Source organism: Ailuropoda melanoleuca, chromosome 19, assembly GCF_002007445.2.
Source record: "Ailuropoda melanoleuca isolate Jingjing chromosome 19, ASM200744v2, whole genome shotgun sequence".
In the NCBI taxonomy this organism is placed as follows: Eukaryota; Metazoa; Chordata; class Mammalia; order Carnivora; family Ursidae; genus Ailuropoda; species Ailuropoda melanoleuca.
Genome location: NC_048236.1, coordinates 11867798 through 11880497, shown reverse-complemented (window position 1 = coordinate 11880497; position 12700 = coordinate 11867798). Strand labels below are relative to the sequence as shown.

At 36.6% G+C, this 12700-nt stretch overlaps 1 protein-coding gene across 7 annotated transcripts in view; it reads right to left on the bottom strand.

The window, feature by feature from the left end:
• MLIP (muscular LMNA interacting protein) overlaps positions 1 to 12700 on the bottom strand; it is a 260174-nt gene that overhangs the window by 47921 nt on the left and 199553 nt on the right. For all 7 annotated transcript variants that reach the window (XM_034648137.1, XM_034648132.1, XM_034648136.1 and 4 more), the window contains one exon: positions 2680 to 2808. In XM_034648137.1, coding sequence (XP_034504028.1) covers positions 2680 to 2808 — 129 coding nt within the window. The remainder of the gene's footprint in view (positions 1 to 2679; positions 2809 to 12700) is intronic.

Here is a 12700-nt window from a genome sequence, read left to right as displayed (position 1 = left end):
ATCAAACTTTGCTTTCAGTACTCAGAGACTGTCTCCAGGCAAATTTTCAGTTCATTATCAGTTCAAAAGGCTGCCTGCTTGTATCTTAAGCTACAGTAAATACATTTCCGTCTGGTCTCATCATCTTTAGTGTCTGACATTTTGTAACAGAGAGTTTTGAAATCATATTTTATGGCAGTGAAGCTGTTAGGGGAAATTTATTGACTTAACAGTCCCATCCAACATCTCCTTTCATGTGGAACTGTCCCCAGTACAAGGCAGATTAGTGAATGTGAGCCGCTTCAATTTGGCCCAAGTGTCTGGCTAAAAAATTTTCCATTACATGGGTGGGTGAGATCAACTGAGTTTGGAACCATTCAATTTATTCTGTGGCAGCAGCAAAGGAGACTACAATAGTGACTTGTGAATTGGAGTACGCTCTCTTCTAGTCAAGTTCTGATGAAGTATCAACACTGAGATTATAAACTGTTATTACTCAATTTATCTTTTAAGTAGATCTAAGTGTCTATGCTGGTGAGGTGTCTTTGATGTCTTTCTCCCTGGCAGATTCTGGACACACTGAGAACTTAGAACTCAACATAAAGGGACTAGTTGATAGTACAGGTGGTTGCCCCGTGGGCAGTGACCCCAAGTTTCTATTATATTTTCCCTCTCATGCAAGGTTAATGAGTAAGATCAGGGAACGTTTGGAATTCACTTTTAAGTAATATGCTCAACTTCTTTCAATTCAAACAGACTGCAGAATCCTTTTACTTCCCATGTTCCACATAAAAGGTGAGATATAAACAAGAATAAATTGAAAAAATATATAATTACAATTGTGTCTGTGGCACCTCCATATTTGCAAGAGTTCAAATTTTCTACAAATTATCTGGAAATTCATAGGTTTATGTTGAATATAAACAGAGCTTTAAACTTGCTGTCTAGTCAGGAAAAGCAAGGAAAAGAAATGGCAACTCCTTTCAATGACAAGAATTTGCAAAACTTGAAAATGCAATTTATCATTTCCGAGGACAGTGAATTGTGATAAATGTATAACCTGATATTCTACAATGAATCTTATTTAAAGTAAAATACATACATCTGAAATTATATTAATATAGAAAACCAAAAATCATTGTTTTTCAGCATTAGATCGTATTTGAAGAATATAAGTTACATGGATAATACGTGAAGTTCATTTAAGCTGTTGGCGTTTTTGTCGTTTGACTACATTATTTTTATGATTATTTTTATAATGATCCCATAAGGTCTAACATGTCATAGAAAGCCTCTAAAGTATTTGTACCACACAAGCAGTAGATATGTAATAAGTGCTTTTTGTTAATGATGAAAATATACTTTCCTAAGAGGAATTTTCATTTCTGTTACATGTGGAAATAGTGAAGACAATCCTATAAATCAGTAAGATTTCTCTATTTAAATTGAGAAACTTTATCCTATAAAATGAAAATAATTGCCTAATTGTCATTTCAATGATTGTGCCTTCTAAAAATTCTTAACTTATCAAAATCATATCATCTCTGTTTTATAGATAAAAACTATAACAAATCATGAGAAAGTATTTATGATGAACATCTTCAAGACTACACAGTGACTTCTGACCTAATCAGAGTTAATCTTAGATTTTAAGGAACCCAGATTTTTGAATTGGAAGGATCCTTAAAAAGTTAAAAGTACCCGATTTTATACGTGACAAAAATGAAGAGAGATGTTATAGAGCTAATTTGTGGCAGATAAGATATTTCTTATGATTCACAGATGCACATGTAATTTATTTTTTCAAGAATATTCTTAGTTATTTTCAAAGCAAAAGTTATAAGGAGTATATCACCTTACATTCCTTCATAAGTGTGCTTCATTATAGATTACCTAGGGTGGTGATTTTACCTGCCTTGGTTGTATCCAGAAAGGTTTCTGGATAGCTTACATTGTTTATCCATGTAATAGTATTTGAGATATAAAATATACCATCCATGACTATTTGCTGCATCTTAATAGGACAAATAAAGATGCAAGATTTCTCTCTGAAATAATTTATGGACTTTTATATTGCATAAATGTGTATTTTCATGTATTTCCCAAATAGCTTATAAAGTACCATCAACAACCTCCCATTATACCCCCTCCAGCATATAGGGTATATAAGGGGAAGATAGTACACCTTTTTTACATATAAACCAAATGACCAACAAAACCTTAAAATACCTTAAGCCCCATCCCCTATTACCGCTCAATCTAAGGGTTCGTATCATCTCTACTGTGTTACTAGTCATCCATACGAGAGCTCTTTTGTTAAATGCACTAATACACCAAATCTAAAATATTTCATCCCTTCAAAATAAAGCAAGACTTTAGGAATAATAATGCAACACCTATATGACCCATCCAACCAATGACTTCATGATGTCCTTCTTTATGGAGAGTAGTGTCTTGGTTCCCAAAACATTACCAGCGCTAAGTAGATTTTTTTTTTTTAATTTGAAATACTTCAAACAAAATATCATCCTGGGAATATATGAATTCTTTTCATTATGCAAAAAATGGACATTTTCTTATTACTAAGGATACTGCAATCAAATAAACATTTTCTTGTATATACTATATTAGTAACGGCATCTCCATATTTTATACAGTTATTTATCAAAATATCAAAGATTTTCTCTTATGTATGCTCACCTGCTCAGAAAAGAAGTCACTATTATCGTCCAGGTATTTACTGAAAGGGTTGGGCTCATAGACTTCCTCCTCTTTTTTCAGAAATATTTTGGATTTTACAGGTACTGGTCGAATTACTCCAGGCTTAGTCTTCAAGAACATTAAATAAAATTTTTAAAAATAAAGAAATAAATACCATTAAAATGACTGAATATGTTTATTGTTAAGTCATTCAAATGTCCTCACAAAATTTATAATTTTTTTAAACTTTAAAATGATTTTACCAATACATAAAAGCAGCCTAAAAATCTAGTGATTTTCACTAATATAACTTTAAGGTTAACTGTTGTAGCAATTACCTCATAAAGATCTACTAGCACGATGTTCAAAATACAAAAACCTTCCTCATTTATCTAGCCAAACGTGTTCCGATATCCTCACAGGTGCATTCAGTCAATAAATATTTCATTTGACAAATATTTATGGAGAGTGTCCTTAATGACAGGTAGCATTCTCATTCTGGGCATGGTAGGAGAGATGAATTTGGCACAATCCACCAAACCTTTAACAATATATTTTTCTGGAAGCCAACCTCCACGCCCCAATAACCACAGAGCTTGCCCCCGGAAATAATGTTCATACTATGTCTGATGAAACCGGGGACAGGCTCCTAACCTAAGAGGGTGGGGAGGTAGAACCAGATTTTCTCCTCCAAGAATGTGGAATAGGAATTCAGATCGCTCTACAATTACTTAGGAAGACTGAAATTATAATACGTCCATTTTCGAGCTGTGGGAAAGCCGCAAATCTGCCATAAAAAGCAGATCGGATGAGATCAAGAAAGAGAGCAAAGCGCATGGGGAGCCTGGGGAGGAGAGATGCTTGGGGGCTTTCAGAATTGAATTCTAAAACATTCCTGGGGTCCCTCTGAATTTCTTGTCCTGAGGCTCCCCGAGACTTTTTCTTTTACGCAAGATTTCCTTAAAACTCACAGTTTCTGTAACTTGCAACCATAAGAGTTTTAGCTAATAGACCAGTCATTCAAGACTCATAAACTTGTATCCAATGTCAGTTTGATGAGAAAGAGAGAGAGAAATCTACTTTGGGGGAATTTCAGAGTGATGTTTCACAAACACCAAAATCTCGATACACCGTAAAATGTCACAAAATGATTGATAAGTTTACAAAAATATCCCAAACAAGAATTCAATAAAAAGTTGTGACACTTTCCCTGGTTAAGCATTTTGCCGTAATCATTCTTCTCAACCCCATTTCCTTTCAGAAAATAGTAAATTAGCTCTCTCTCAGTAAATGCTGATACTCACAACTTAAGCCTTAAGGGACTACATCTATCTCTCTGCTCTATAAACCACCTGACATATATTGAGGCTTGAATAAATACCACTCTGCAATACTTTTTTCAATCGATATTTTCCCAGTTGTCTTTCATATTTATACCAACTGGGGAAGTACAGAGTGAGAAAATTCTCTGTAGCCCCCAGGCTAAGAAATATCTCCCACTTAAGAAACTCTGATTTCTCTCAAGAGGGAAAAATGAGCAAGTAACATCCAATTATGCATGAAGTCGCACAGTTGGGTATATATATGAGAGCAGTATCCCTCCAGTAAACTCAACACAAGGACAAAGCATAGGCAGCTACTGATTTCTACAACCACCTATAAAAAGGGAGATGCCTGATATTTGTGTCATGATCCTACGTTGTCCAAATTTCCTCTCTTTTCCCTTTGACTTCCTGTTTCATTTCTCTTCCCCTTTTCCTACTCCTGTACCGCCTCCTTCTCTCCTGCTCCTTTGTGTGGGAGGAAATCAATACGACTCTAGTACTCAGGGCCTACCAGGTTCTAAAACCAACATGGAGCTTTAGGAGCTAAGTTTGGTGGCAGTATGCAGAAAGATGAAAGCAGAGAGGAGCAATCTGACCCAGAGCACTTGATATTCTAAGAGAATCCCTCTGCCAGAGCAACGTGACTACCTGACCCTTGTATTGCTGATGATTTGGGTTATCCTCACCTGGAGACTTCCACTCGGATCTTCTCTCTTGGGAGAGACCCAGCAAAGAGACTCTTCTGGGTATTCAGTATCAGAATCAGTTATTGATGTTTTATATTCATTTTTGTGCCAGCCTTTATGCTCCTTAGTTCCTATGAATTTCCTGAATTTGATGGTTGTCTGATAATTTGACAATAATTCTGTCCCTAGTTCCTCTGCTCTACTGGATATCCCATATGCTCTTTTCTTGGACTTTGTCCCTAGGCTTGGTCTACTTGAAGTCTCTGAGTCTTCCTCATTCTGGTTTGCCTAGGTGGCCTTGGTACAGCTGCCCTGATTCTTACACTCTATTTATCACCTCTTCCTTCAGTCCTATTTTTTCTCCCTCACCTTCACTTGTTGTCACTCAGTGGTATTTTATAGACATGGAAGCCAACTCTAAGCAAAAGAAAACTAGGGATAGTTTGCCTTTGACATTGTTCATATTTCCCATTCTGTGAACTTTAACCATAACCTCCACACCTGACTATCTCTCAGCATTTAGTCAGTATGGTCAAATTGGAAATCAAACACTGGTGGTCCAATTCTGAACATCATGCACGCTCCATAAACCATGGTACAGGGATAAATCATGTTCATGGCAGCCTCTGCACCTTGCTCATATCATTTCACATGCTTTGAAATCAACTTCAAAATCCTTGAAGACTCATTGCAGATAATGATACCATCATTCTCCCATAGATCCAGATTCTATATCTCCTCTATATGTAATCAGGCTCTATTTTCAATATTTTATATAGATTATCTCATAAATTCCCTATAAATAACCCTATGAGAGGCTTAGAGAGAATAAGTCACATGCCCAAGTCATGCATTAATATGTGAAGAAGGCAACATGTAAATCCAGTTCTGCTCTAATCATCAAGCCCATGATTTTAATTACTCCTATGCCTACTGCAGAGACAGAGAAACAGCATAGATAGAAATTTAAAATCATTTTAAATACCCACCTCTAAAATTTCCTCCATCCAATCAATAACAAAGTCCTATTTTTATATTTTTTATTATTTTTAAATTCATTGCTTCTATTTTATTTCTACTGCCCATTGCCACATCCTTGATGTTGGCCATTGTTACTTCATTCCATATCATTTTACCTTTTTTTTTCACTAGTCTTACTAAATCCAGTTTTTCTTTCCTTAAGCATGCCACCAATGTTCCTACGAAAAGAGCACTCCTAAAACACTGTAGGACATAATGTTTTCCTATTCGATATACACACCCATACAACTTCCTTTCACCTACACACATACACATACTCACCCTACCTCGTAAGGGGCTCTGTGGTTTGCATGCCTGAGACATCAAAATTTCTACTGATGTCTCTCTCTGGACTTGGTTAAAAATACACTCACAAAAACCAGCATGATGTTGCTGGGAGGAGAGCATCAAGAATACAGATTTTAATTTTTGCAATAGTGTTAATAGACCATATGACTTTGAAAAAGGTTGTTCAACCTGTCTGGACGCTCTGCTAAAGGATTATAATTGTCCATGTTTAGGTCCTTTAATAAAGAGTAATGGCACATTTTATAATTTACATTCTTATCCTCTCAGGTATGCTACCACATAGAGTTTTTACATAAGTCTTGTTTCTACATATTCAAATCCATCACCCAAACAAAGGTCCCAAGGCACCTTGTAGATCATCTATAAAACAGCCCAAGTAAAGCAACTGGTGCTGTTGCTGGTACACGCAAGCCTGTTCTGGAATATTAGTTAACTTCCTCCCTGCTCTTCCTAATACCTGCTACTAATGTCAAATGGCTATGTAATCTACACTTGTTGAAGACTAAATAGCAACACAGAGTAAACTAATGGATCTATCCAAATAAGATGTCTTTTAGCACCTTGCCACTCAGAATGGGCTGTGTAAACCAGCACCATCAGCGTCACTTGAGAACCTGTTAGAAGTGCCAGATCTCAGGCCCTACCCCAGACCTACTAAGTCATAACCCGAGGTTTAACAAAACCCCTAGGTGATTTATGTGCACTCAACTAGAACTCATTCCAGTTAAATGCTGTGCCACCCACCTAAAGATAGGTCTTCCTTGGCCTGCCATGTTAGAGACATCTGTTCAACCTTGAGCTTCTGCCTCCAGACTAAAAGAGAGGCTTTAGAAGAGACTGTCTTTTATTGGTTTCTAATCTACATTGCATCCTTGCACACCTGATAACCTCAAACTTCAAGTAGACTTTTGTTCTCTAACTCTCTCAAGTCTAATTGGCTAAGTTTGTGTCCAAACAAAAACAAAGGAAATTAGATGAATCAAGTTAGAAGAGTCTGTTAAAGTGAGCTCCTATGAGATTGTCATTGCAGCAACTAAACTAGCCCAAACTGGCTCTTCTTTCATTTTTATCTGCTATAGAATCCATAGATCCAGCTAGGCTCATGACTAATACGCACAAATGTTATTCTTATGATGCCAGGAAAAGCAACTCCATAATTTTTTACCAGCCTAAATGGAGAAATAAAAACAGGCAGTGACTCCCACAGTTAACACAAAAAAGCACAGATAGAATAACAAAAAGTTTCTCTAAATGGCAAATTTCTATTCATCATGATGAGCCTGCTAAGAACCGATCCACACTGGATGTAAGACATCTTTGAAGTGCCTCAAAGACAAAACAACCATTGTTTTGGATCTCTGAAGCACAAGTCTATCAGATGCTCTCTGGAGCCATTTTGTTAATTGGACCTAGTTTATGTCAGGAGCTATAGTGTCTATAACCCTTGTTCTCAGGGGCCTGACAATTTAGTTGAGTAAACCACAGAACAATCACACTAGGAGTCAAATCATGTCACTTGACTCCTCTCAGAGCTCTCTACTGCCTCACTTTCTCACTTAGAGTGAAAGCCAAAACCTTTGCCATGCTTCTAAGGTAATGCCTCCCGAATGCTATCTGACCTAATCTTTCCAATGCCCAACTAGCCTCTCCCTTCCCAATCTTATCTGCTGTTACTGTCCCTCTCAGCCCCTCACTCTCTCCACCCTAGCACAGACACTATGATGCTTTCTCCCCTGGGTGTTTGCACTCGGGCTCTTCACTTTTTCCAGAACTCTTTTCTCCCTGGAATGTTGATGTTCCCTTGCCTCCCTTTTTTTTCCCCCATGGAACTTATCATAATCTGACATTGGTTTATGTGTTTATTGTTTTGCTTTCTCCACTAGAATGTAAGCTTTGTGAGGCCAGAGATGATTGCTTCGTTCACTATTGTATCTCCAACACCTAGAATTGTGCCTGGAACCTAGAAGGTGCTAAGTAAATAATTGAAGAATGAATAAATTAATTGACAGGCAGAAGCAGCCCAGGATGCTGGCTATTATCCAATATGGAGGCCTCAAGGGGTGTTGTTTGCCAGCTTGGGGTCTCCCATTATTTTTTTCTGGGTTTACTTTTTTATTCAAGTATAACCCAGGAAGAGAGAACTCTTCAGGATAGAAGATCCATATGGTCTTTCACCAAGAGAGGACCAGAAGAAGGAAAGTAGGTTGGTGAGTTCCACGCTCAGAGGTAAGAGTAGAGGCCAAAGTTCCCATCTCTGACGGATATAGGAAGTCAAAGCCGGAGATCAGTTCTTTAGGGACTTACAAGATTTTAAACTTCTCCATTAAAAAAAAAAAAATGTTGTTCCCCTTGTTTGCTTATGGTAATAAGCAATTAAATTTTTAACACCAAAAGACAATGATGTCATCTTTTTTGAAGAATTTGAGAGTGGGGTGGAACTAAGGAGATCACATTTAAAACTACTGCTAATCTTAAGGAGAAAAAGTCCAAGAGCATATGGAGTCCCTGGAGGCTGGTGGCAGGTTTTAATGGCCCACACGGGGCACTGTCTGAGGCTCCTATTAATTTGTGTTTATAACTCAACAAGTATACACTTATGCTTGAACATTGCTACTCAGGGGCACTGTAAAAATAAACATTGCTTCTGTCCTTTGGAACTTACAATCATAATTCTATGACAACAAGTTGGTACTGCCTCTGGCTAGAGACCAAAGTTGAAAATTAACTGCCAGCACTGACCTAGAGAATCCATTATTAATATCTTAAAATAATGGTTTCTGAGAGCAACCTCATTCTCAAATTAGTAACTGCAACTAGTGGACTGTTTTTAATTGCCTTGGATGACAGTCATACACTCTGCAGTGTTGTGATGAGGGAAGAAAAGAAATAAAGAACAAGGTCTCTGTGTTCATGGATTTATTTTTATCTTTTTTTTTTTTTTTAAAGATTTTATTTATTTATTTGACAGAGATAGAGACAGCCAGCGAGAGAGGGAACACAAGCAGGGGGAGTGGGAGAGGAAGAAGCAGGCTCATAACAGAAGACTGATGTGGGGCTCGATCCCATAATGCCGGGACCACGCCCTGAGCCGAAGACAGACGCTTAACCGCTGTGCCACCCAGGCGCCCCTATTTTTATCTTTTTGAACAAATAAAATGTATAATAAAAAAGCAATAAAGTAATAAAACACAGGATATAGAAAACTCGGTGAGCTTGGCTAGGAGCTCTACTAATTTGATGGCTCCAAAGAGCTCGTGAAAGTACCACTGTGTTTCTTTTACCCATTTGTTTCAGTTTCATCTTTAGTCCCCAGTGTTTCATGTATATACATATATGTTTGAGAATTTCTGTGGCAACAAGCTCATAGAAACTCAAAAACATTCTACCAGTCAAGACTGTTGACCAAAGCAGTATGCTGTAAATTATTCAGCTGACTCACTCATTCAATTAATTAAACTTTATTAGCTTTCATTCTTTTTCAACAAACAATATGATATGCTTGAAGCAAATATGTAAGCATTTTTCCCCTCAAAGAAAAATCTCAGATTTCAAAACAGAGCAAAGTTGCCAAGATTGAGGGGGGAGAAACAGATTTTTATACCACCCATTAGCTATGGAACTGCTATAATATGCATGACAGAACTTTTTAAAGGAAAAACAACATTAAATGAATGTGAAAGGGAAAAAAACTTTCCTTTTTCCTATTTTTGCAGTTATAAAGTATCGATACTAAATTATCTACACTATCCAGGAAAGTACCTACCTGATATGCTTTTAAAAACAATTATAGTTATTATGAGAGTTGTATAAAAATAAACATATATGTAGGATTTCAATTATTATAAACCACATCTCATTGCTCAAGAACTACTTGGTGGAATGTGTACAACACAGATTGGCTGGATTGAAATATTTCAATGGTTGAAGAAAAGACAATAGCGTGACTCAAACCTTAGGAGGCATAGATGATGAATGCCATAGCACTTAAGTATGTTGTGTCAAGGAAAACTGATCAAGGACAAACTGCCTTTAAGCCTGAAGAAGACGTCAGTTCTACATAAAAGCTTTCAGGCCTGCATTTTCTGAACAACAGTGACCTCAAGGCCCTCAGAAAGATGACTCATGTTCCACTAAAGCAGGACACGTCAGCTGGCATTCAGAACGGGGAACAAAGTATCTGAAAGCTTACCCACTCTTCTTTATAGTGTTCCTGTAAGCAACATTCCGCTTTTACCTGTATATAGCCATGTGGCTTATTTTTTTAATCTATTGTTTTGTCCTCTCCAGATTCAGTATTCCATCTCCCACAACAATGAACATTCCGTAATGGCATCAAACATTAAATGCAAAAGCCAAATGTCTTCTAAACAAGGCTCCCCCACCTACCACAAGGAAGACCAGTGCTTACCCATCTTGTTGAACCTATTTTCTCATCCAGAGAAGAGACCCCACCAGCCTCTGTTAACATTAGGATGATTCCGCTCAGGAATTAGGAAAGCTTTGTGAAGGTGCAACCTATATCCTAGATCCCTCCTCTCCTTTTGCTCCCCTTGTTATGCTAGGAGTAGTACTATTCAAAGGTGTGAAATCTCCAAACCCAAATTCACCCTACCTAGTCTCTTCCTCTTTCATAAATGATCACATCTTTGCAGGCTATGGGAAAATACTAGCACAGGGCCCACACAGGAAGTGCCCAGTGAAGGTCATACTTCCATAGAGGCCAAATTTCCCAACTCCTTCATCAGCCTTTTCTTATTCTATTTTAATTCTCTTAAGCCCATAATGATTTTATTTTTCTTGAGAGTCACACAGAACAAAAATGACCACAAATGCTGTGGTGTTAGGCGATCTGTTTAAACTGTGAGCCTCTGTTTCTTTATCTGAAAAAATATTATCTCAGAGATAATATGTCAGAGGTCATGCGTGCAATAACCAACACCTCTTCCATGTACAAGGCTATATTGGCAACTTTGCATCCTATGATACATGAGCCTTACAAAACCCCCTATAAGTCGACAGAGTAATTATTCCAACCTCCCATTTTATGGGTAAGTATTTCCAAAACCCTCACAAAACTCTTGTAGTGCTAAGAAAAGCTGAAGCACAGATTGGCGAACTGGTTTCACATGGACACCCAGATTATTCTATTATCCTGAGCCCAATACTAAATAGATTGACTTCCAGAGTAAACGATGGAAATAGCTTAAGAACAAGGGGCATGGTCATATTTCTTTTGTTCTTTCCAATGTTGAACTGGCACAGTTGCAATGTTAACAAGCAAATAGGTTAGCCGAGTTGAAAAGAAAAAATATGAAAAGATTATATATCCTTAAAAAGCCAAATCTCAAAAGCAAAATGGTTTCTATATTAAGCTTGTGCTACTACAGTGATCTATCATATATTTTCACTTCAACCAATTTATTACATATCTCCCCTAAAATAGGACAAAAATAATTTTAACTGCTTATTTTACACAAAACAGAACGTTTACCTCTATAATTTAACTTTAATCTATTATATGTTCCCAATAATTTTTTTATGTGCTACACACACATACACACTATTTAACAAAAAACAACATGCAATATCAGGATTACCTGTTACATGGCATCTATACGTGTGTATGTTATAAACATGTGCACATACATATATATACATACTTTCATTTTTCAAAGGCATTCTCACTCAAATTATTCAGAACTTAATCCTGAAGAGAGTTTGAGATGACAAATATTGGAAACTCATTCATAGAAATGAAGTTATAATTTCATTCATATACTACATTACTTAAGAGCAAAAATATCATAAATCCTTACAGAAGCAAATGTCATACAGTCGTCCTTGCCTACAATTATTTCTATTCTATTCCATTCCCCAGTAACGAAATATGGGGTTAATGCCATGAAATAGAAGTCAAAGTGATTAAATTGAATAATTATATCAATCCAGATGTTCTTTTTTTGTGTGATAAGCTTGCTTGATAATAATCCCTTCACAAACCAACCTATATCTCAAGGGAATTTGGGTATTAAAGCTTAATTTAAAACTTGGTTAAGATATTCCTTGAACTCATTAGAGAAAAAGTCTAAAGCAAATGCAAAGAAATTATCATTAAAGTCAGTCAAAGCAATGCTTTGCATTTTTTCTCCCTAAAGAACACAAACTTAAAATTCACAGAATTATTTTATTAGGCAAGAAAGGGTTTGTTTTTTTATTACATTTACAATGAGTTGTTTTTAATATGTCTCTTTTTATGAAATCATTATATATATTTGCCTCTTTAAAACCGTTTCTTAAGATATTAAGCCAAGAACTGGCAATATATATATATGTATGTATGTGTATATATATAGATGTGTCACTAATTGCTCTCAAGAAACAAGTATGTCATTATTTTAAATATTAAAATAGTGATAGTAATATTTCCATATCTAAACTGGGAAATCATTCAACCTTATTGTTATTGCAATGCCTGTTTCCATGGCAACTTCTTCCCATCACTCTGTTAGTCATCATAAACTCCCAGTGCTAGAAGGGCTTGGAAAGTATGTAATAGAATGCTCTCATTGCTCATTTAGGAAACTGAGGATAAAACTTTCAGATTTGTGACTTCTCCACTGTCAGCCCAGTAGCTAGTGTCAGAGCAGGAATAAAAGATGGTTCTTCTGGCCCCCATTCTAA